The sequence below is a fragment of the Xiphophorus couchianus genome, chromosome 22 (genome assembly GCF_001444195.1).
Source record: "Xiphophorus couchianus chromosome 22, X_couchianus-1.0, whole genome shotgun sequence".
NCBI classification, from domain to species: Eukaryota; Metazoa; Chordata; class Actinopteri; order Cyprinodontiformes; family Poeciliidae; genus Xiphophorus; species Xiphophorus couchianus.
The window spans coordinates 1741463-1767090 of record NC_040249.1 but is presented as its reverse complement, the minus strand read 5'-3'; the positions used below and the strand labels follow the sequence as shown (position 1 = coordinate 1767090).

Sequence of the window (25628 nt, the reverse complement as noted above, 5' to 3'; positions counted from 1 at the left end):
ACCAAAATGCTGCTACACTCTCACGAGCAGTAGGTGGCAGTATGAACCTTAAAGTTGCTTGCGGTCCCCAATTATAGAGAAGAAGAAGAACGTTCTTTTTTTTTTTTTTTTCCTCTCTCTCTCTCTGTTTTTTTTTAAAACATGCCCAGGGGCTTTGTGAGGTCAGGAGCTTGGAAGTAGAGTCAGAGTGAAACAAAAAGAACCAGTCCCTTTAAATAAACACCGAGAACAATGTGAACGACGAACTGTGCTTCATTTACACCGAACCCGACGTAGTTTGACATACTTTGTGTTAGTCTGTGTTAATATGTGACAGCGAGCTTCAGTGAAGTTATTTAAAACGACTAAAGGCAGGTGAATTTAATCATGTCTTCGCCTAAGTTTAACGCTGGACATGGAAGTTCTGCTCCGTCAGCTAATGTTGCCGAGGTAAGAGCTCATCTAATGTCGGCCCCAGCTGTTGAAGCTTTCTGTCGTTTGAACGTCTACAGGTGTTGGCTTGTGATGGGCAGCGAAGACGTTCACACGGTAAACTTTGCTTAGCTGGTGGCTACAAGTTGTGCTTCCGGTTTGTGGTCATACTAAAACAGCTAATTCACCTGATTTTAAACTTCTGCGTTTAGTTCAGCAAGGAGAGCGATTGTGGCCAACTTTATAGACCAGGGAAACAAACAGGAACGTCGAGTTTTTATTTTGTTTTAAATACTTTATAAGGAGTATCACGTTTGATTTGCTATGCAAAACATGTAGTGGCGACTATTTAAAGATTTGTATCGCTTTGTCCTGAGTGTATATTAAAGTTACATTAGAGTCCGAAAATTGACAGCAGCAGTGGCTGTTATCACCTCCTGCGCATGTTTTTGTTTGGTTTCGCATTTTAATCTTCTCTCAAGTGAAATTGTGTATCAGGTTTAATTAAATGTAATTGGAGTTGAATGTATTTGAAGCCCACTTCCGCCACTCAGATAATAAGCAAAAAAAATAATAAATTTATATCTTACAATATTGATAAACTATATTATGATTCTTAGAACGCCACACACACACACACATATATATATATATATATATATATATATATATATATATATACACACACACACACAGTACAGACCAAAAGTTTGAACACACCTTTTAATTCAATGAGTTTCCTTTATTTTCATGACTATTGACATTGTAGATTCACACTGAAGGCATCAAAACTATGAATAACATGTGGAAATATGCACTAAACAAAAAAGTGTAAAACAACTGAAAATAGCCCTTATATTCTAGTTTCTTCAAAGTACCAACCTTTTGCTGTGATTACTGCTTTGCACACACTCTGCATTTTCTTGATGAGCTTCAAGAGGTCGTCACCTGAAATGGTTTTCACTTCATAGGTCAACCTGCCCTGTCAGGTTAATAAGTGGGATTTCTTGCCTTATAAATAGTCATGAAAATAAAGAAAACCCATTGAATTAGAAAAGTGTGTCCAAACTTTTGGTCTGTACTGTATATATATATATACTGTATATATTTCATTAGAGTGATGGAGACGGGCTGTCATAGAAATGGAAACCCATAGTTTTTAGATCACTTATTTTTTTCAATATTTTGTTTTCTCGTGATTAATGAAGTTTTGTAGCAGTTGTTTCAAAAATATATTTTGTTCACTCTTTTGCTTTTTGTATATATTTTATTGCTTTCATTTCTATTTGTACCATTAAGGTTTTCAGCATTTGACCATACATTTCTATCATCTTGTCTGTGGCGTTTCATCACCATTCCACTCTGATTAGTTTTAGGGCCTTTTATTTTTACTTGTTTTTACAACAAATGTCTAACATAAACACCAGAAACTGCCAATAAAATAAAGCAGGATGAAGGCCTGAGTATAAACTGGAATGTGCCTATAATTGCTGTTTATCAAAGATGTAGGGAAAAAAAAGAAAAACGTCCCTTACTGCTTCAGAATCTTGTATGTGGAGTCGGAGATGACTGGAAACTTTTTGTTTTGTGTGAATAGGCCGGACTCGTTTGCAAGGGAGTGAACAACCAGAGCTACATCTGTGAATCTGGCCACTGCTGTGGACAAGCAGAGTGCTGCAGTAACATCTATGAATTGTGGTGTGAGTTAATTTTCTATTTCCCACTTCATTAGTAGGAGAGAGATATCATAAACCAGTAAGCATCTAATAGTATAATTGAGTCCGTGGCATACGGTATAGGTTAAAGCTAGGATTTATTTGCGATGTATGTGTTTTTCTGTCCCAAGACAATCCTGTTATAAATACAGTAATAATGACGTTTCTCTTTCTTCTGTATTCAAAAAATAATTCTTTGGCGTTTTCTGCATATACTGGAAAAAGAATGTGATGACTGTTAAAGCGGCATGTTGTACACTTGCTTACTACTACTACTGGTTTTGGTGTAAAGTCACAGTCTTGTGATCTGTCCACACATGTACTCTTAACTTTTTGCCTCTATGGAGCTTCTACAAAAAGCTTTACAAGATTTTATTTTTTTTTCCCATCCACTCACTTGAGTACATTACAGCCTATCGTGCATTAGAGAGTCGCTGATTACAGTTTTAGAAGATGAAGCTAATTACCGATGTAAAGTTCTGTCAACGACAGTTTGCAGGATTCAGAGTAGATGTTATAATTATGCAGCTTTTTAACAAATAAATTTAAATTCAATTGCAAGTTTGAGTTTGTTTAAACACAGAACTCATATTTTTAGCACATTTGAGTACTTGCCTAAAGTTTAGAGTCCTGCCGAAGTTCATTTTATGATGCCATTCCAGTTATGAGCTACACATTAATATGTTTCCTTGGTGCCCTGTGATTTCTCTTTAGGGTTCTGGCTTGTATGGGCTGTAATTATTATCCTGACAGGCTTTTGCGTGTGGCAACACTGGCGGGCCAAGCAGCGTTTCCAGCAGCAGCGCCGGCAGAACGAGATCAACCTGATTGCCTACAGGGAGGTTCACAACAACTCTCAGCTACCCCTCTATCTTCGTAAGTTGTGCACCTGGAACCGCTTGTGGACTTTGTTACCTTTAAATAGAGTAGGGTTTAAAAAGGGCCATCCAGTCATATACTATGTTAAGTTTTGAACCCAGACAACAGGCCATATGCAAGCGCAAAAAGAAATATTGCATAGGTTTCAGAATTTTATTGAAATTTTAGGCAGTACTAGTGAGAAAGGTAAGGTGCCTTGCTTCGTCCAATCTCAACTGCAAAGTGCTGCGTGTTCTCAAGCAACGCTCTGCAGTCCTCCTTGGCCCTGGCTGTTCCTGCACACAGTCGCTGAATCCGCCTTTGGAATGCAAAATGTTTGGATTACAACTCATCAAAACCACAGCCTGGAGATTCTCCACTGCTGACATCATCACAGCATCGACCACTGCTACACTTTTGCTTTCCATAGAAAACAAAGTTGCACAGAGACTATAAATGATGTCCGTTATGCAGTCAAAGTACTCTAACACCAAGGCGGACGGACGGACGGATTGATCCCAGTGGGAAAATTGGTTTGCAGCATTGTTCGCAGGCATTTGCATATGACATACACACACATACAGTGAATTTAAGACATACATCATTAACAGCAACAAAGTTCAATCTCACTAATTTATGGTACCTTTTTATTGTTTAATGATTTAATCACTAATTGTGGTGTGGAAGAAATGTTGTCCTGTTCTTGGGAATGAAGGAAGGCTGTACCGTCGTCCTGAAAGAAGTGGCTCAAATGAGGATTTCAAGTAATGTGCACTGGCTGCTACAATCTTGTTTGCCTTCCTCGGAACATGTATATTTTTTCCATGCTTGGCAGAGTGGTTCCTAAAAGTTTGCTGGCTGTGGTCACTGTACTTCTCAAGGACTTCTTCTTAGCCTCAATAGCATTGCCAAACCAACAGACGTTGCCAAAGGTTAAAATACTCTCAATGAAAGCAGAATAAAACATTACAAGCATTGAGTCATTGACTCTAAAAGAACAAAACAGTTTCTTTAAAAAGTGCAGTCTCTGCCGAACCATAGTGCTAATAAGGCCAGCCCAGTAATCCCAGTTTAAGTGACAGTCCAGAACCTCGCCCATAGTCTGTCTGAATCTGCTCTTCGTCGATGATTGTTGGGGAAAACCACTGAAGCTTCCTGGATTTATTAATTTTGTGTTCAGAACAAATTTAAATGTTTTGCACCAATTAAAAAAAGAAGTCCAGGACTGGTCCATCTCCTTCTACCTTGTCGTTTAACAAGCTTACCAGGCCCGTCTGGTCAGCATACTTAATTAAATGTATATAACTTTTTAGCATGAATCTGCACAAGTACTAACATATGTATCTGTAACACTGTCTTCTGCAGGACTTTTGCCTGTTTACCTGCTACCAGCCTATGAAGAGACAGTCACCCGACCAGCAACCCCTCCTCCTCCGTACACACCTCTCCAGTTGGTACCACCGTCCAGTGACCCTCCTGAGGAAGTCTATCGCCCCCACTCGGCCGTCTCCATTCCATGTGACGCTAATGTAGCGCTTAGTGGGACTCCAGAGACGACGCCGTTCTATTCCAGCAGTACCAACGGCCCTAACAAGGACTCGACAGCAGGCCGGTACCGGCGCTTCACTGGGGATTCTGGGATTGAAGTGTGTGAAGGCCAGGAGCATCCATGGGATCAGCATGAGTTTTTTGACAGAGAAGAAACGTTAGAAGAGGAGGGCTTGAGAGGAAAGGATGAGCCAGACGACTGTACTGATCCCCAGACTGCTGAATGGGGTCTTGCTGGTGGACCTGCAGCTGATGACACCCAAACAAAGTCTCCTGGGTGATGAAGTCTGTCTTGTATTTTTGGAATGTTGCACCTTTTGTACTAAGACGTTGGCTCTTTCTGCAGACCTATTTATTCAGGCTGTGGGTATTCGGTTCATTAACCTAATAGTCTGATCGCTTGATTTGTACATGAATACTTGAAAATGGTCACTTTTTAGTCTTAATCCACAAGACTGTGTGGATTATGAACAGAATGGGCCTTAAAAAGGATAAGGGTTGGTGTAGAACACCAGGTAATAATCCAGTTAGAAGGGAAAAGAAATGCAGCTGTAGATTATAGACCAGCTGTAAGCTGATGTGAAGTTAAAGTGTTCCACGGTGGGATTCTGTTTAGGGATTCAGTACGGTTGTTTGAAAGCACTGAGCAGCCTCAACGTGCTGAGTTAGCTACATGATGCACCCATCTGAGATTCCTCACTACATTACCAAAGAGAATGTCAAAGCGTGTGGGGTGACATATTTTACCTTCATTGAGGGGGACATGGATCATGTAGCATTAGATTTTCCAGGATGCATGAAACAACTAAAACATTTTTTTTTTCTCCAACACAATCTGAGCCTCACCTTATTATGTGCTGTTTTAAGCTGATTATTGTCTACCTGCTTCAGGAGAAGCACTGAAACTCAGTATGAACAGGGCCAAAATAATGAGTCTTTTCATGTGTACTGTATTTCAGATTTGATCTCAACCATATTTTTTTTAATAAATGTATTTTTTATTATTTTAAATGTGTTACTAAAACAATGGCTACACGTCCTCTCCGTGTCTACTTTGTGCTGAATTTCTGCAACTGGTTGTATGAATATTATCAATTTGCAATAAGTGGAATATACCTCCACTTATTGCAAATAACTACCGTGGAGTAAAGTTACCACTGACCACAAAGTTTTAACAGAAGATTCTTTTTTCTTCATGCAAACTCGAAGCACTCAATCAGAGGGAGGTTTGTTCTGTTTGGTTTCTGTGCTAGTTTAGTAGTTGCTGTCTCTGAACTGGGCTCTATCATCCAGGTGTATTCAGGTTTTAAAAAGCTACACTTTCAAAACCATTAAAATGTTCCGTCATAGCTAGCCTGCTGAAAACCAGGCCCTTGTTCTACGCTTTGCTTCGTCCAGAGGATCTGGCCTGTTGGCCATTGAGAAGCGATTGCTTCCTGGAGGCGTGACCTCTGTTGAAGCTTTAAATGTTAGCCAATTGCTAACTTTTCCTGTGACCTATGTGTTGCGGCAGTACTATGAAGTTGCCTACTGTAAGTTGCCTGCACTGTAAATTGTTATCCTTCACTGCGAAGATTGAAGTGCCAATACAAACCTGATGGCGGTTGATGTTAATTTAATGTTTGGAAGCGTGACTGACACGGACTGAACGACTTCCTTCACTTTCTCTGTAGCCATTGCTAAAACTACAGGGAGACTGCACTTCTAAAATGGTGCAGAAATTCAACTTTATCGTTCAGAACTTCTTCTGATTTCTGATTGGCCCGGTTGAAACTCTACTGGAGGAATCCAAGCAAATGGGGCAGGGGAGAAGCCCAGACTGGGCTGTGAAATGCAGGATTTCCCCCCAGAAAACTTGCTAAGCCCAATGGACTGGGTGTCAAGGCCGTCTACCGGGGTTGTATTAAAAGATGTTAAGTTGACAGAAAATGTAAAAATATTACTGGCTAACGGGAAGACATTGCTAGAGAAATGCCATTTAAACCCACAACTATAGAATCTTAAAAGCAACAAAACAAACCAACAAAAAAGTGCAATTAAAATGAATATTTGCACTTCTGTTTAACCCAAATTAAGTCAGCAGCTCCAGAAGCCGCCAGAAGCCTTTGAGGCCCATAAAGCCTAACATTTTATCAAAGGCCACGGGTATATAAATGTAACTTAGTTAATTGAGATGATCAATGCTGTGAAATTTGATTTAATGGTTTCAGCATACATAAATTAAAAGATTTTAAATTGTTCAACATTTAAATTTCAGATTTTAAGGAGCTGGAAAGTTTACTTTGTAAAAATTCAAAGAGCAATATTGATAGTTAAGATTGTTTTGTTACCACAGCTACAATCTGATACTATGAGTTTAATCTTTGAGTTTGAGCTCTGTTTGTTCACAAATACATCTCAGCAAACTACAGTTATCACAGATTTCTTTTTAGGTTAGCCAGTTAAACTACTCCTCCTCTCCCAAGCTGGTGTGTTTGGACAAACCAGGACAGATTTCCAGGTTCATAAGGTCCAAGCAGAATATAGCTGCAGTGTTGTGTGCTTTTAAAATTTTAATGCTTTCTGTCTGCATATAAGTATTTTTGCTTATTCAAAACATTTCTAATACATTTGTTGCGAATACTTCACAATAAAGGGTTTAAAAAAATATTTTTTTCTCAATTGCTCATTTCTGAGAGCTATTGGACCACTTTACCACACACCTTACTAACGTACCCGTTGGAATAATAAATATTAACTTGATGAAATTGTACATTAGTCGTACAATGTCGAGGGATCTCACAAAGCCATGGGTTAACATCTTAAAAATGTTTGATCTTGCATATGTGTAAAATAAATCAACTTTTGTTGCAAAGTGCTCCACCAGAAGTAGAATATGTGAACATTTTGGGTTATGTTGAAAGATGATTTCTTCCTCTGTCTGCTGCAATGTCTGACCTGTTGAAAGAGAATAAATAATTACACATTTTGATTCATAAATAAATGTCCTGAGGAGGAAGAAAACATGTATGTTTAAAAACATTTTTAATCAAAAATCTGCCTTGCCCAAATGAGGCCTACCTTTTAAAATTACAATTATTACAGCTAATATCTTCTGCTGTCTTGGTTTAGCAAAGAAGGGACGACCGCTCCAAGATGGCCGCCGTATTTCCTGTTGTCCTGTGTTTTCTCCCGTACGGCAGATGGTAGCATGCTGAAACGACAGGAAGAGCAGGGGCTATTGGTTTAGATCGGCTAGAAGAACAATCCGCATGCTTTCCTGTACATCTACAGACTGATAAATGTGCTGCTCCTGTAGCTCAGTAACTCTTGGTGTCTCACATGACCGTCTCAGGACTCAGTTGTGAATCAGAGCGTCCTTCCGGACGGTCCAATCACAGCGCAGACCTCCCGGAGCTCGCGACCACTGCGCACGCTCCTCCCACAGTCGCTGTCCAAGTTAACGTAGAGACGGTAAGTGGCGTTTTTAGTCGAGTATTTCTTCATTTCTTTCCGTTTTAAAGAGCTTTATTCATGTTGTTCTTCCGGCTCTGACGTCCCGTGCCAACGTTGAACGTGTTTGACTGCTGGCTTCTCTCGGACACCTCCAGCTGCCTGCGAGCCTCAGTGTCGCAATGCGAATTTAAAAGAACTAACACGGCTATGTTTGCACACCGTTTACTTGCTCAGTCCACTCCAGCTTTGTCGTACTTTCTAATGCGTCCGGATTTTAGGAAATAATTGTCTGGGTGTGACCCGGTTTTAAACAGAGGCAAATATAAAATACCGCATGACATCTGCAGCTGTGAGGCCACCTTCCTGCTTCTGCAGGAATTAAGAGAGCAAGCAGCTTGGTTCATCGCGCTTTAAATATCTAATAATCATTAGCCAGTAAGAGCGCTGCTATAAAGGCAGTTTGCTGCTCTGGAGCATACAGGTGTGTGTCAACGTTATACACCAGTAACTCGTATGTAATCAGCATCTGCAAAACTATTGGAAACCAATTGATTCCACCTGAAAGAGCCAACATGGGCCACTGCACCTGCACCTGCACCAGGCTCAGAGTTGGGTTGCAACTAGTGAAATTTGCTCAATTGCATTTACTTGAATAACTCTTTTTTCTTTAAAATGTAGCTTTAGGAGTATTTTTACTAAGCTGCACATTTTGCTTTCACTTGACTAATTTTATTATGTAGTATTGTTACTCTTGAGTAAAATTTCTGGATTCTCTAACCACTGTGAGTAACTTCTTTGAATGAAAAACAAACATGTTTTAACCAAAACTTCACCAGACCCAGACACACGCTTGCAGTTTTTCATTAAGTTCTTTATTGAAAGAAACTGAAAAGTTACTTACTGCAGCTTTAAAGCATGTATAATATTTGATGTATTCTTGTTCATTAGACGTTGTATTTACCTACTTACAAGGCGTACAATGCTACTTACAATACATGAAAAGAACAAAGATTATACTTCATATTCACAGGCGAACGTCCTCCATTATGTTTTTGAAAAATTTCACAGAAAAATCTAGATTCAGGAACACTGTCGCAGTCTCAGACTCCTGTTTTTGTCCCTCGAAACCGATCGGCCTGATTCTGACTCTAATGAGCAAACCGTTTCACTGCAGGAACATTTTTAACGTCAAAGATGACGACTTCGTGGAGTAACCGCCTGCAGAACTGTGCTGAACTCCCGGCCAACATGGACGGCATTGCAATGAAGAAGTATCGACGCGAAGCTCACCACAGGTACAGTCACACCTGCATTTCAGTTCTTTACCCAGATATGGTCCTGGAACAGTTATGACACCACAGTAGAGTAGTCAAAATAATCGATATCTTAGCATATGTGATACTAGAAAAATTAATTGTCCAAAGCTACTTAGGTGCATCAAAATCAATATGAACTGAGCCATTTATAATTATTTGTCTAAATTGTGGCACTTCTTTCAGCAGCAGTGCTGCAGTAACAGACACTCAGCCCCTCCCCACAGCCACTACCCTGATCAAAACAAAGACTGCTGCAAGTTTTAAACTCTGAAACATCGCAACGACATCTGGGAAAAACATGAGCGACTCTTTTTATATGAACAGCGTTGTTTGGAGATACTTCCCCCATGAATGCTACAAGCTAATGCTGTAACACCGATGTTTGAGATAGGATCGCCCCTCCTGTAAAATACGGAATCGTACCATATTTGGCTGATGGATGTTGCATTCCGTATTGAACCGATACCGATTGTTCCGTGTTTCCATGCATTCCTGATAGACACGCCTATTACACACACATCAACACTAAGAGTAACAATAATGACCAAAATAAAACACGCAGAACGGTACAGTTGGAAGCTGTTGTCACGGTTGCCCAGAGACGGACACTACTTGGCCGAGGCGAGATGCTATCAACCCTTTGTCTTCTTAAAATGTCCTCGATCCGATTATCCCTAGAAGCAAAAAGTCTTAGAAAAGTGCAGACGTGAGTGGGAAGACGCACGTCCCAGGCTAAACATTTTCAGTGAGGATGAATACAGGTAATTCTTTTTAAAATGTGTCAGCGATATTCAGTGGCGCGCGGTGGGCTGTATGGTATCAGACAGAATGAATAAGGAGAGGAACACATCAGAACCTAGTAGAACCAGTCATCAGAGTCTCTTCGTTCCTCAATCACCTCCTAAAACCAATATATCACAGAACATTTTATGATCGATTCAGGTTCTTATTGTGCTACTAGTAGACTACTATGGTTTGATTATTTGCTTATGTTGAGTTTGGAGGATGCGTTTCGTCATACAGTATATAATAGTATTAGCCAATATAGTAAAAAATGGCAATTTAAATAACAAATCATACTAATAGATGAACAGTAAATAAATAAATATTGTGATGAAAAAGTGATTTTTTTTTCTACATTACAATTTGTTGGCGCTTTCTGTGTAGAAAATGAAGATATCTTTTATAAATACAGGGTTTTGTCACTATTATTTTTATTAATGTGGTTTGCCAGTTTGGATAATCTTGACTTCCTATCAAGCTATAAGAATGAAGGAAAAACATGCTAACAAAAATGCACCTCCTGCCCATGGGCAGTTCTAGACAGGAGCCGACACAAGTGGCTACATGGCCTACTTCTATATTTCATGATGAAATTCTGTCCTGTTTTTGGTTTCATTCTTTTTTTAACTTTCCCCCATGAAAAAACACTGGAACCAGCCTCTGAACCCAACTCCTTATTTGTATAAATATTTTGGTATTAATCTGTAAAATACCAGAATTTGCACAGAACTTACTGTTGACTGTTCGACATGAATTTAAAATATATATTTCTACACTTGATTACTTAAAGCTTAATCTACTAATACTTAACATGTTGAAGTTTTACTACTCTGACTGGAGCACAATTTGTAGGTACTCTAACCCACCTCTGTAATGATTGCACCATTGATTTTGTTGTTGTTGTTGTTGTTGTTTTGTTGTTTTATACAAAAAACAGCAATGAAATAAAGTGTTCCACTTCTGCATTGGTGGGCATCAAGTCATGTGACTTATTTGCAGTCACATGACTTTAAATAAGTCACATGACTCAGGCTTAACCCCTGAGTTAAACTCCACATTTAACTCGGGGGTAACTTGACTCAGAATTGAATTAACCTGGTTGATTTCTCCTGGTCTGAAACCAGAAACTCTGAGTGTCACAGAGCGGCGTAGGTCGGTGAAGCAGTAATAAACACTCTGGTCGACATAAGCTAATAATTCACAGGTCCCACATCACTCAAAGAAAAATGTTTAAAATGGGTTTTTACCAAGTCTGACATTTGCACACAATGCACTTTGAACAGCACCGGCAACTATTTTCATGCCATTTGGACCTGCACACCTGTTCAACTCTTCTGGATATCCGTAACCGAAAAAACTCTCTACCCTTTTGGGCTGCAGAGTCCCAGAGTTTCATGTGGGGATCACATTGAAATGGAACATTTTCCAGATAAATGCAAAGATCCACTTCTTGTTTCTCCAACTATTGTCAAGAAAATAATACTTCTCAATTGGAAATAAAAAAAAAAAAAAGCTCGCTACGTATTAACATCTGGACAAACCTTCTTGCACATCTGGCAAGCATCACGTTTAGGTAGAAAGATGATGTAGCTGTATCTACTAATATTTCCAACTCATTTTTGGAATCCCTCGAAATAGATGTGACACCTGGGGGTGATGCCGCGCACGTTCCAAAAATCTAAAGCTAAAATATCTATAATGACTCAATAAAGTCACTTTTATCCATATATTTTTCAATGATGTTTTTATTAACCAATTTATTAAATCGCTGTTTCTCTGAATCAGCTTAACCTCACACACAAACACACACATTCACAGTATATTTTGCACTGAATCAATCAAATGGATTTTTTTGTTTGTTTTTTGATAAATATTGAATATTACTTCAATTATTATTGTTACTGGGGTTTTTTTTTACCCTGTTATTACTATAACTATTAATGATATGACTGATAATAATCTTAGCTTGAGCATTTCATCCTTATCCACTGAGGAGTGTGGGGTGTTGGGAAATTATCAGTGTGCGGTGCAAGGCCTCTCTTCACTGTGCTCCATTGTGCCTACTGTTAGCCAACTAATCATATCACTGATGATAGAGTATTCAACTTTTTATTATTATTTTCTTTTCTTGACATCATGAACAATCCTGAGAAATGGTTGCTTTAAAGTTTACTTTTCCTTCGCCAGTTAAAATCTCTTTGAAAGGCTTCGAGAGCATTGCTGCTACGTTGAGCCTCAGCAAAGCTTTCAGGTGTGTCGTGTTGCAATCACAGCAAACTGCGTGTTAACTGATAGAGGAGCCGTTTCACTGTCACTGCAAACAGACCAACTCATAGAGCTACGCTGCTTCACTTATTGTTTCCATTTTTTCTGCGTGTTACAATAAATACAATTATTATTTATTATCCCTGTTGAGGAGTAAAAAATTCAGGTGTGTTAGCAGCAGCAGAGTGACACAAAAATTGAAGTGGAAAGAAACACATGACTATAACAATTATAGTCAAGAAGAAGAAAATAAGAGACCAGAGCAGGGACAAATGTACAATGTTGGAAATAATTATATAGTTATAAAAAATGCATAGTCAAATTGCAGTGTATATTTGTGCCGAAATAACAATCTTCTTACAAGAATATGGAAAACTGATAATAAAGCAGGCATGTAAATGGTTAGTCTAACAGCTTCTGGGAAGAAGGGTTTGCAATAATGCTTCTTTGTGCACATGAGATGCGGCATCCTGCCACTGAAGGAGTTGTCCAGTTCAGTAACACCTTCACACACGAGGTGGCAGACATTGTGAACACGTGTTCACAAAATATGCATTCAACTAAAGAGCTCCTCAGCTAATGCTACAGAGGCACTCCGTACTTTCACCTTTCACTTAAAATGAATCAAATGTCTTAACAACTCCAAGACACTTTTGCAAACAAGTTGTGACCAGCACAATATGTCACAGTAACATGGTGATATCTGTTTCACTAATGCTACACGCTAATGGTAGCTCGTTCATTTCAAGACGAGCATACATTTTTACCTTCAGTTTGGCAAATAGTGATGCGTGCTGCTCCCCTAGATGTGCTGCCATGTTTGATGTGTGGCCTCCTCTGGCTGACACTGTCCATAAGCACATTTTGCACATAGGGCAACCTTCTTCTTCCAAATTGCTGTCTGTCTCATTGTGGTAGCCGAAGTATTCCCATATAGCGGACTTAATTTGTTTAGGCAGGATGGGCAGGGGGGTAAGAGGGGAACATGCAGAGCTAGTAGTAATGGAGGGGTGCATGACTTAGGGGTCGCATGGGTTAGAATGCTTCTACCGCATTCCTGTTGGTACAAGCAACAGGAATGCTAACATCATTCCTGTATAAGCAGTCTGATGAATTTTCCGTCATCAGCTTGACGAAAAATTTGAGTTGTTTTGAAACCGCGACTTTCTGTCATCAGACCCTAATATTCTCGATAGTATTGTTTGAAAGACATTTTACAGTTGTGAATTTTTCAGACTCAGATAAATCTCCCTTTTTTTTTGACCCGTTTTACCTGAAGAAATAATTCTGCACATCTTGGCGTAGTTAAATTGCCTTCATAGGCTACATCCTTCCTCATTGCACAAATACACCAGAAAATCGCCTGATCTACTTGTCTCCGTATATCTGACTATTCTTTTCATTCTCATTTTTGACAACGTCATTTGTGCAGTGTGAGCATCTACTGCCGCCAGCTGGCTAAAATGTTACATAAATAGCAAGTTCATTACAGTTCGTATATACTAGGCAAAAATTATCGCAATCTAAAAATAAAAAAAAAAATCATCACAAACATTACAATAATATTATGTTTGGGATATGTTGTGCAGCTGTACCTGCAGCACAGATTTTTTTTGTATGCTAAATGTTCATACTTTTAATTGTGGAGTTATGAAACATTTACATAAAGAAATTTGAAAAGTCAGACCTGAAGGAAAACTGGACGTGATCGACTTCTGATAGCCTTGCAAGTTCATCTTTAATGATTGCTATGCTTTCTAATCTTTTGGAGTGTATTTAGTGAAATTATTACAAAGAAAAAACAAATACAGGGAATCATGCAAAAGAGCATATTTCCATTTTAACTGAGTAGTTTTGCCAATTTGAAATTAAGAATTTGTATTTACTTTTTAAATTTTTTATAAAGAAACTGCGTCTACTCTTTTGAACTTAAAGGCCTGTCAGAATGATTGCATATTAACATTATTTGAGTTGATGAGGAACAAGTCAACCTGTATTGATTTGAACTTTCTGTATTTAACATTAGTGGCTTCAGGCATATCTAATCTCTCTGGTTTATGCATATTGTCACATGACCTACATGTATTTTCTATTACAAAGCTTTCCGAGGGATCTGGCTCATCCTGCAATGAGGTACGCATTCCTTCTGTTTTTGAAGCACACTGTGATGACTGGTATTATGATTTCCATGATATGACATAACTCTTCATAATGCTTTCATAAAATGTCATCAGTACTGACACAACTCCCAGTAAGTGGTCCATGTGAGTGTTGTGGTTGTGAAATCTAAATGGTGTTACAGATTATATGACTCTGTGTGGCAGTAGAAGAGGCGACTGTCTCAACAACAGAAATCTGCAGAACAGAGCAGTCAGTGATAAGATGAGGGACATCAAGTGCTGTAACATTTATCACCTTGCAGACGTCTTTATACCTCTGGAACTATAAAGTCCCAGTAAAATACATTTAAGTTTATGGGCATTATGTGACGATGCATCTAGGAGTGAACAGTTGCACAAGGCACTATGTGTAGCAGCTCTGACTTGGTGTCCCTGTTGCTCTGAACAGATGTATTCTATACCAAAGTGATTATGGGTAAATTAGCATGTTTTCAGGCTCACTTATGAAACAGCGTCAGTCATTTTAATTTTTTCAACTCTCCAGTTTGTTTTGATAAAAAGTGTCTCATGCTCCCTCTGGGTAAAGTGTATCTTCATCATCCCAGTAACATCCCAATGTTGCCATGTAACAACTTGAAATTATTTGTATCTGTCTGAATGTGTAGTGCATGTCTGTCCGTGCTTATAGGTGTGTTTTTGGGAGAATTCTTTTATTTTTGCGATGGCCTGCTTTTGAAACTCACTGTGTCTTTTGATCAGTCGTTTACCTAGGAGTCGCTTGGAGGGAATCAGAAAAGTGGACAATTAAAAAAAAAAATAGAATTGCTCCTAATTGTTACTAGATTCGTGTCATTGCAGGGTGTTTGTCAATCGAAGCTTGGCCATGGAAAAAATCAAGTGCTTTGGATTTGACATGGATTATACTCTAGCTGGTAAGTACAGTATAACCCTAATTTAAATCAAGTCATTTGAAGGTTACTGAGAAAACAGCTTTGCTAAAAGTTCTGTAAATAAATCCTAATAGCATCTCAGAATGCGTTCTCTTTCTTAATGGAAGAATTTGGTTTTGGTTCAAATTCTATTTCATCATTTGAATACTTCTATCTTTCCTCTGTATACAGTACCTTTAGGGAAATGGTTTCTTATTTAAAAACAGAATTGAATTTTTTGTTAGCATTTTTACGTATTTTTAATATAGTATGAACTTAAGTGGTTCAGACATTGTGTTATGCTGTGAAGATCATTCTGCCTCCCTTCCTGTGCAGTGTATAAATCTCCAGAGTACGAGTCACTGGGATTTGACTTGACCGTTGAGCGTCTGGTATCCATCGGTTACCCCCAAGAGTTGCTCAACTTTGTCTATGATCCCTCCTTCCCCACCAGGTGGGTTCCTCTCGGCGTCTTGTTTGGTTTTCTGACTCAGTCGTTGTTGCAGAGATTGACTTTCTCACCTTCACTCCTCTGTCTGCATCACCTCAGAGGTCTGGTGTTTGACACCATGTTTGGCAACCTGCTAAAAGTGGATGCCTATGGGAACATTCTGGTGTGTGCACACGGGTTCAACTTCTTGAGGGGGTGAGCTTCACATCTCTCCTTATTCCACCTCATAGTGAGACACTGAGGTTCTAATCACAACCATGCAGCAGACGGATTTGTTTAATGTCTCACTAGAGCTTATGCATTATGTTTGGCTAACACCAGTAGGCCTGTCACAATAACAAGTTTTGCTGGACGATAAATTGTGCGAGAAGTTATTGCGATAAACAATAATATTCTTTTGAGACCATTCTTAAGTAATATAGAGGTAACAGCAAAATAATAATGCAAGAACACGTTATAAAAGATTAGTCAACTTTACATTGTAGTGGACATTTAACACTGGAACTGGAAGACATTTTAAATATCAAAAATAAATAACCAAAGCTATACATAAAATGAATTTTGAAGTATTTGTAAGCAAAATTCTCCTTCAAAAAAGGATAAGTTGAGACCAAAGCACCAAACTAAACACTTTTATCATCCAGTTTTTGGTAGAAAGAGAGAAAAAAAAGATGAACAATAAATCATGCCAATGGAAATTGTTGACTTTGTTTTAATTTATCATACGATTAATTGATTTATTGATTATTGTGACAGGCCTGAGCACCAGCATGTAAAAGGCTCATTCAAGCCCACACACTGAACGCCTGGATGAAAGCAGCTAACTTGTTGTGTCTGTGCACAGACCTGAGATCAGAGAGATGTATCCCAACAAATTCATCCAGCGTGGAGATACCGACCGCTTCTACATCCTGAACACACTCTTTAACCTGCCAGGTGAGTATTAGCTCCATTTACATCTCCATTCTAAAACGAAACATGACTGTTCACTCTAAAGACCTGGCTACATTTGGGTGAAACTAACCAGAATTATTTCTTACTCTGTACCTAAGAAGTTAAGGGGAAAATACAGTAATAGCTTCAGAATGGCTGGTCAAATATTTGGAAAATGAAAAAAAAATAATGATAATTAAAGCTGCAAGCAGCCTCAAACAATCAAACGACCCTCTGGTCTTCAACACCGCCACCCCAGTGCCATAGTCAATGTTCTCACGCCATTCACACACTTGGCGAATCGGAAGATTTTGCCCACATGCTTTGATGCAGAAAAAACTATCAAGGTGGAAAAACATCCACAGTTCAGGTCCACCATAGGTATGGAGTCGACACAGCCAAAAAACCTTTGGTCATGCCAGTCATGTATTTTGTGGCAAAGCAAATTTGATATAATGCTGTATAATCAGACTGTTCATTTTGTTTTCCTCCACAGAAACATACCTCTTCGCTTGTTTGGTGGATTTCTTTACTAACTGTCCCAGATATGCAAGGTGCACACACATGCTCTGTTTCAGTCCATGGAGGTTATTCCAATGTTTTAGAGCTGACCAAGTTAAGGATTTTCAGTTTTCCTGTATTTCCTGTTCTGCTTTCCTTTTTTCATTATTAGTTCCTTCAGAGGGCTCTTAGACTGAGCATAAATTGTAACAAAAACAGCAACAAGAAACCAGGACATAAGCTTTGAAAGATCTTTAAAAGAAATAGTCATCAAGACAAATTTTCAAAAAACAACTAGAAAGACTGACCGCTTCGAAGGACCCCCCCCAAATAAATTGTTGGTAGAATGTTGAGTAAATGACCAACTTTATTCATTGATGAAAATGCTCTGTGAACTTTTCTGTAGTTGTGAATCTGGCTTCAAAGACGGAGACCTCTTCATGTCGTACAAGAGCATGTTCCAGGACGTGAGAGATGCTGTGGACTGGGTTCACTTCAAGGTAAACCCTGTTCCTGTTCCTGTTCCTTAATAACTCCTTGGCTTCAGCTTTCCCTTTGTTCACGCTCTCTGTTGGCTCTCACCTGATTTTCACAGGGATCCTTGAAAGAGAAGACGGTTGAGAACCTGGAGAAGTATGTGGTAAAGGATGTAAGTGATCTCAGCTTTCTATGAAAGCTAGCCTCTGACTGTAAAGAACTCTTGGATTTGACTTGTGCTGTTGGTTTTTGTGGACAGCCGAAGCTCCCTCTGCTCCTCAGCCGCATGAACGAAGTGGCTAAAGTATTTCTGGCCACTAACAGTGATTATAAATACACTGAGGTACGTTTGTTCTTCCTTCATAATTAACTTGTGTAGTTCTATTATTTCTTATTTTTCCTGTGCACCTCCCACAGCAACACTCACTACTCATCAATTTCACTCACACTCCCGAAGAATCCAGTCCATACTGATGATGTGCTGATTGACTGTGATTAAACTGTGAGGCCGATTGTGTTTAAAGTTGAGGAATGAGTTTTTAATTTGTCCTGGGTTGATTGGTGAAGGTGAAGTCATAAAAACACCATGTTGTGTTTTTGCCTCAAACTCAGAGCAGGAACGTACAGAGGCCATTTATTAGAAATAAAAGCGTGACAAATATCAATCTTTGGGTAATAAGTCTATGCAATATGCAAGTTTTGTCATTTTGGTGAAATCGATCAACAGTGATGTTGTCACTTCAACAAGAGGAGCAGCTGTGAGCAGGCTGATGAGGCTCTGATCCCAACATGATCCCTGCTAGCAGAATAACAGCAGGAGGTGTATTTTGGTTGTACCATCTGGGATAAATCTGCTCCGAGGTTTTATTTTCTGAGACCATTTATATTTATTCTGTTTTCATTGGTGTTAAAAGCATATCTCCTATCTTCTTGCAGAAAATCATGACCTACCTGTTTGACTTTCCTCATGGACCAAAGGTGCGTCGAGTTTATCGGGAACCCGACTAGAATCAGAATCATGACCGTCGGGACATTTTGTTAAGACAAAGCATTATGCAGAACTCTTCCTCATGCTTGTGCTGTTCCTGCAGCCGGGAACACCTCACCGGCCCTGGAAGTCCTACTTTGGCCTGATCCTGGTAGACGCCCGCAAGCCCGTGTTCTTTGCGGAAGGTACAGTTCTGCGGCAAGTCGACACTGTAAGTGTGTGCTATGAGACAAACTTCTAAGTTATGGAACAAAATCATTTGCTGTTCGGACAGATTTGAAAATATTTTCTCCTTTTGCGTGTTAGCATTTTACGGAAAACTCAGCAGGCTTATAATAATACGCTGTAGCTCTGATCTCTTCCAGTCCCAATAAAGCCTCTGAATTCACTCGACAGCATTTCATCCAGAAACAAGAAAACAAGCCTAAGCATACCTTCTCCAAGCAAAAAGTAATTTTCTAATAGCTAAGGCAGTCACCTGATTTAGATCCAGCTGATCATGTCTGCTTTGTCCTGAAGGGACAAATAAATAGTAGCTTAAGATGGATGCAGATCATCATCACCACTGAGGACCATGAGCCAGACTTTTAAGTCGTGATTCTGTGTAGGGAAGCTACAAAGCAGAGTTAGCTATAATTTACGCCAACCACCTTTCCCCAAACATGACGGCGTCCTGTAATGAGAGGGGCCGTATACAAACTATGCGCCTTAATCATGTCTAAATTAGGTTCAGTCATCATAGCGGGAAGTTGAAACCAGCCGTTGAATGTCGTGTTCTCTGAAAGTGTGTGACGAAGCTGTGGATTGTTTCAGACCACGGGTCGACTGAAGATCGGCACATACACCGGACAGCTCCAGCACGGCATCGTGTACTCTGGAGGTAAATGTTCCAATGGGTATGGGTTTGTAAGTGATCCCCTCAGTAATTATTGAATAAAAGACAAAAATCATCGGCACCTTTTGCAAAAGTATTTACGCCCCTTAAACCTTTGCTCAATTTGTCACGTTACAAACCAACGTTCATCTGTTTTATTGGGATTTCATAAGAAAGACCAGCATTGGTAGTAGTGCATTACTGCGAAGTCGAAGGAACGTGGCACAGTTTTCAAAATGCTGTACTTATAAAACTCACAAAATTATTTCATATTTTTATTAAATTCTTCAATTGGACTTTTTCCACCAAATAAGTTCCAGACCTTAATCATGGCTGATTTCAGTGCCAGTTTTTCACTGGTTCTAGTAAAAAACAGTTTGTTTTTCCAACACCAAAGAGCAAAGACAAGAGACATGCAATTTTAAACATCTAATTCAGACCTCCCATCTGTTTTTGTTTTTATTTTGTTTTTTTGTTTTCGCTGTGCTTCCGTAAATGTGAAAGATGAATAGCAGTCATTATCCCAGTATCCACATATATCTTGCATTGCAGTTAAAACTCCCATGTTGTGGCTGTATGGACAGTCTAAGAAGCTCTGGATCTGCTGCTCCTTAGAGTGCAGCAGGCGGTCTTCGATCAGACCTTCTAATACTCCCTTCACTTTCTCTCTCAGGATCCTCAGACATCGTTTGCGACTTGCTGGGTGCTAAAGGAAAGGACATCGTCTACATTGGAGACCACATTTTTGGAGACATTCTCAAGTCCAAGAAGCGCCAGGGCTGGAGAACGTTCCTGGTCATACCTGAGCTGGCCCAGGAGCTCCATGTGTGGACTGACAAGAGCGGTGAGAGGCTTCAGCATCACATTTAAAAGGGACCTGTCGGTTTTTAGGTAATATGTCATGGAAAAAGGACAAAGCTGAAGAGTCAGTAACACACACACATGGACAAATATTGCTGGTACCCCTCGGTTAATGAAAGAAAACCCCACAATGGTGACAGAAATAACTTGAATCTAATAAAGGTAATAATGAATAAAAATTCAATGAAAATGAACAAATGAAAGTCAGACATTGCTTTTCATACATGCATCAAAAGAATTATAAAAAAATACAATTATTTTATTTTTATAGATATGTGTCAGTAGTATTTTTTATAACTACTGAAGGTAACATAGTTACTTGATTGTGCTATAAAATGACATCATGCGGATGGAAAATGTTGTACTGCCCCTTTAGTGCGTCAAGCCGGCTCCAGAATAATAAATCTGAACGGTGGCCACACATCCGTTGTCATGAGTTTCTTTGTAAAACGGTAATGTTTCAGGAATGTGGTTCAAATATTCATGCGTAGCCTGACGTACGTGATCAAAACGTAGCTCAGATTTATTTGCTTTCATACCGTTAAGTAATTATTACTCACCTGCTTTTTGCAAGTGTGTCAGTAGTGACAGAATACATGGCTGGTCAAATATTTGGAAGATTAAAAAAGCATAATAACAATAATAATAATAAAGTAGAAGATACGAGAAGAACCTCGTAATTGGAGCATATTAAAATGATAACATTGAAAGGCTGCCACAGACTATATTTGCTGCGGGTTCCACAAAATGCTCGGGCAAAATGATGTCTGAGTGGGAGAGATGAGCACAGTTTCACACACAGCTCTGTAGTTAAACATTGTTCTTCAGCTGCTCCAAGTAAACTGACTCATCATTGTCGTTTTCTCTCCAGCCATCTTTGAGGAACTTCAGTCACTTGACTGCTTTCTCGCAGATCTTTACAAGTAAGGTCCTGTTTTTTTTTTCTCTTAATATATGTGTTGTGTAGTAATGGATTATTACAACATATCCTTTGACACATACTTATGAAGCTGCAGGATGTGCTTTTCTTCTATTATACTTCAACTATTGACAAAGAAGCGTGATCATAGTGAGGGTTCTGCATGATCACGATGTTTAACTTTAACTTACTTTAACTAGACAGGTGAACCTTCCCATGTTTATATCCTCAGGCATTTGGACAGCAGTAGTAATGAAAGACCTGACATCAGCTCACTGCAGAGGCGCATCAAGGTAATACCTTATGAAAGATAACCAAAACAAATAAAAATATGAACAAAAGTCTAAAAAAATGAACAAATTACAACTAACTTAACAGAGCAACTTGAACAGGCTGCCACCATGAGCGCCACCATTCTAGAAATAGAAATGGAATTTAAACCACGTGGTTTTTGTTATCAACCAACACAGTCAACTTTATTCAAATTTGTTTAAAAAGTTTTCAGTCTATGGAAACCCAGTAGATTGTACCGAGTCATTGACTTGCAGCACTCATTTCCCACTGCAATGAAATATTTTCTCGACTTGGTGCAGCCGCCATTTTGGTAGAAATCAACGGATGTTTGAATTTTTTTTCTGGATTTCTTTGCTTTCATCATCACAACCTGATGATGCCGCATGCACTGCATCCGGAAGGCATTCGCAACTTTGGTAGAATTTGTTGAGGAAAGAGATTAATTGAATGCGTTTTTTAAAATAAAGCTGTAGCATACCGAAATGTGTAAAGATAAAGCACTGTGGATACTTTGCATGCTATCTTATGCAAATTGTGACTGTTCTCTTTGGTCAACATGTTGTCTACAGAAAGTAACCCATGACATGGACATGTGCTACGGCATGATGGGAAGTCTATTGCGCAGTGGATCCCGGCAGACACTGTTTGCCTCCCAGGTGATGCGATACGCCGACCTGTACGCGGCCTCTTTCATCAACCTGCTCTACTACCCCTTCAGCTATCTGTTCAGGGCTGCACATGTGCTGGTGAGTTTGTTATTGCTTCATTTTAGATCCGAACTTCTTAGTGTTTACATCTGGCTAATTGTGGGACCATTTGGTAATCTTTTATATTCCTTGTGGCTTATCCAGCAATACTATATGTAGTTACTTGAATTGGCTCTTGCCAGCAGAGATGCCTTCACATGTTTCAGATGAGAGCGAGGCGCTAAAGCTAATGGAGTTGTGTTGCGGACATCATCACAGAAACAGGATTATGTGGTAAATGTGGTTTACTGGTCTAAATAGACATTTAAGGGTTTAATAATACTATGATAATACTACTATAATATAATAATATCTCCTGATGGAAGGCCAATAATGTCGGCATGTTTTGCACTAAATGGAGCCTGAACTGCTCTGCATATTTATTCATATGCAGAGCAGTTCAGCTCTGTATATCCATACTGATGTATAACTATTATACTATACAAGGTTTCCCCCAGAAAACTTGCTAAGCACGGTGGTTGGGCCCTAGGGCAGTCATTCATCCAGCGACCCGTTGGGTTTTTGAGTTAAAAAATGTTTAAAGTTGACAGGAAATTTGAAAATATCATTTGATAATTATGTGTTATTAAAAGATTGGAAGATTAATACCTGAACCCCAACTATAAAGTCTTAAAAAATGCAAACAATTAAAAAAACCTTAAATAATCGATGGTTAGCCTGGTGGGAACACAAGTAAAGTCTGGTGACCCGCCAGGCTTATAATACACTGCTATGATATAGTATAATATTATACTATAATACAATAATATAGTATTGCACTATATTATAGTATAATACTATGTATTATATATAGTACGTCATATATTATAATAACCCTAATCCCTAACCTGTATAATAAATGGCCCTGTCCAAGTCCAGACCGAAACCAGATTGAACAGATACCCAGTATAGTATAACCCTTTCATTCAGTTGGCTGAGAGGTTGCCAGGCGACGGTACTTTTTCTTTTCCAAATGTCAGCAGAAAATTATTTGCAAGCAAGCAGAGAGGTTTGCAAGCGGAGATTTGATCCGAGCAGAGACAAGTTTTGAACGTGAGGAGAAAGGTTTGAGAGAGCACAGCGATTATTTGACAGAGAGCAGAAGTTTTGAGTACCACCATTACAAGCTTTGAGAAGAAAGACATGAAGTCCTGCTTTCAAAATGAAAAATGTAAGCACAAGTATTAAAAGTTTTGAGAACAAAAGACATGAAATCCTGTCCTCAGACTGAAAATGTGTGCTCTCGAATTGTGGCAGAAAAAGTCCCCCATAGATATGGACGAACATCAGGCAACTGGGCAGAAACATGTTTCTGAAATCCTCAATGATTTAAAGGCCATTTGCCAATTCCCACCACTCCGCTGTGGAACGGACTCTGCAGGAGTTACACGCCAATGAGCGTTTAATGCCAAAACACACTGGATAAGGTTGGATGACGAGTCGCCAGCTCTCTGCCTGAGCTCTGCCTCTGTGTCTCGTTGTCCAGATGCCTCACGAGTCGACGGTGGAGCACTCGCACGTCAACCTGATAGACACGGAGTCGCCGCTCGCCACCCGCAACCGCCGAGACTTTGACGTCAAAGAAATGGAGATCAAGCGGCACCAGCTCACTCGATCCATCAGCGAGATCCAGCCGCCTCACCTGTTCCCACAGACTCCACAGGAGATCACCCACTGCCACGACGAGGATGACGACGAGGAGGAGGAGGAGGAAGAGGAGTGAAAGGAAGCAGATAGATGAGCCTTATCTCTGTTGCACATTTTATTCGATTGTTCAAAGCGTAACGTTTTGTCTAACTTTCAAGCGGCTGATTGGATATTAAGCTTTAGAAAATCACGTCCAGGTTTGCTGGTTTGACCAGGATCATGAAGCCAGTTTGGATCTAGTTGTTCTTAGCAAAGGATTCAGGCATGAACGGTGTGTGTTTGCATGTGTGTGTGTGTGGGGGGGTCCTGCTGGCTTCTGCCCAGCCATCAGCTTCTCCACTCAGTCGGAGCTCTTTTTCTTACTGCCATTTTGCTCTTTTGTTTTTGTTTTGTTTTCCTGCAGCTTTATGCACAAGACTGTCAGTCTGTACATGAAGGCAAAGAAGAAGCTTTAAACTATGTGCTCATTTAAATATGTGGCAGATTTACAAATTGTATTATGTAAAAGGCAGACCAATCAACCACACCATTAAAACCATCGCAACTGCTGGACTGTCATATAAATGCTGGTGATGGATATCTTTATCAGTCTGAGGGTTTTCATCTCGTGGGCGGTTAGTGTAACAAAACATTTGTGTGAAAACATTAAAAAAAAAAAACTTTATGTACTCGTAAAAGCTCCAGGCAGAGACCTGAGCAGCTTTGAGCCAGTTGTTAAATGGTTAAACGACAGAACATGTTACCAGCTCCCACTTCCTCACAAGCTGCTGCTGTTACCACATCTCAAACCACGTCAGATGGTCAGGATGTGGTCAGATTGTGCAGCTGTAGAGAGAAGCCTGTAAACATCCGTCAACTAATTCTGCAGAGGTACTGTGGGATTTGCTGGATGGACTGATTCAATATTCTAGCTTAGACCAACTTTAACAAGTTGGTCTAAATACCCCTTCAGTTTACCAAAGATTTACTCGTCAGAATAATCTGAACCTTGTGGGTCAAATTTCAGTTTCCCTTTTTTGACTGATTTGAGTCTGTTCCTCATCTAGGTCCACGGTACGACAAGAACACAGACCAGCCTTCAGAGGTGGTTTTTTTGTTTGTTTTTTTGTCTTCCTGCTGTGAGAAGTTATTAGAAGAAGAGAGACCACAGCGTTCCTTCCTCTAACTTTCTTCATGTACACCTGCCTGTTTAGAAAATGGCTCACGTTGAGTCTTTTTCCCTCAGCAACTAAGTTCGGTAGCACTTTATTTGACAGGATGTGCATAAGGCCGACATGACACTGTCATAAACATGACATAACATCTGTTAATAACATGAATGTCTTTATTAATAGTGTTTATGACTGTTGTCATGAAGTGTCATTCAGTAAATAATGACACTTTTAATGCAAAGTTGCTCTAAAAGTTGCATTAGCAGTCCATTAAAAGTGCCGACTTTGCATTATTTTGTAAATAGTGACACTTCAGTGCAAAGTTGACACTTTTAATGGACTTCTAATGCAACTTTTAGAGCAACTTTGCATTAAAAGTGTCATTATTTACTGAATGACACTTCAT

At 39.4% G+C, this 25628-nt stretch overlaps 2 protein-coding genes and 1 long non-coding RNA gene across 4 annotated transcripts; 2 read left to right on the top strand and 1 right to left on the bottom strand.

Moving 5' to 3' along the window:
- Window positions 1-116: 116 nt before the first annotated feature.
- Window positions 117-5563, top strand: wbp1la (WW domain binding protein 1-like a). Its single transcript, XM_028005988.1, has 4 exons — window positions 117-429; window positions 2009-2111; window positions 2841-3002; window positions 4350-5563. The coding sequence occupies exons 1-4, from the start codon at window positions 367-369 to the stop codon at window positions 4811-4813; spliced, it is 792 nt and encodes a 263-aa protein (XP_027861789.1). The 5' UTR covers window positions 117-366; the 3' UTR covers window positions 4814-5563.
- Window positions 5564-7069: 1506 nt separating this feature from the next.
- On the bottom strand, window positions 7070-7721 carry LOC114137425 (uncharacterized). The gene is made up of 2 exons (XR_003593986.1): window positions 7593-7721; window positions 7070-7469 (listed from the first exon to the last, which is right to left on the bottom strand). It is a non-coding gene; the product is annotated as an uncharacterized LOC114137425 (long non-coding RNA).
- A 133-nt stretch (window positions 7722-7854) lies between these two features.
- nt5c2a (5'-nucleotidase, cytosolic IIa) lies at window positions 7855-24764 on the top strand. Of its 2 annotated transcripts, XM_028005983.1 has the most exons (19): window positions 7855-7985; window positions 9142-9262; window positions 14432-14464; window positions 15310-15383; window positions 15717-15834; window positions 15931-16026; window positions 16676-16767; window positions 17261-17318; window positions 17672-17765; window positions 17861-17914; window positions 18002-18085; window positions 18679-18720; window positions 18834-18941; window positions 19544-19610; window positions 20278-20448; window positions 21337-21388; window positions 21617-21677; window positions 22248-22424; window positions 23911-24764. In XM_028005983.1, the coding sequence occupies exons 2-19, from the start codon at window positions 9162-9164 to the stop codon at window positions 24145-24147; spliced, it is 1719 nt and encodes a 572-aa protein (XP_027861784.1). In that variant the 5' UTR covers window positions 7855-7985; window positions 9142-9161; the 3' UTR covers window positions 24148-24764. The 2 variants fall into 2 exon arrangements, with proteins under 2 accessions (XP_027861784.1, XP_027861785.1); XM_028005984.1 differs by lacking the exon at window positions 14432-14464.
- Window positions 24765-25628: the final 864 nt, after the last annotated feature.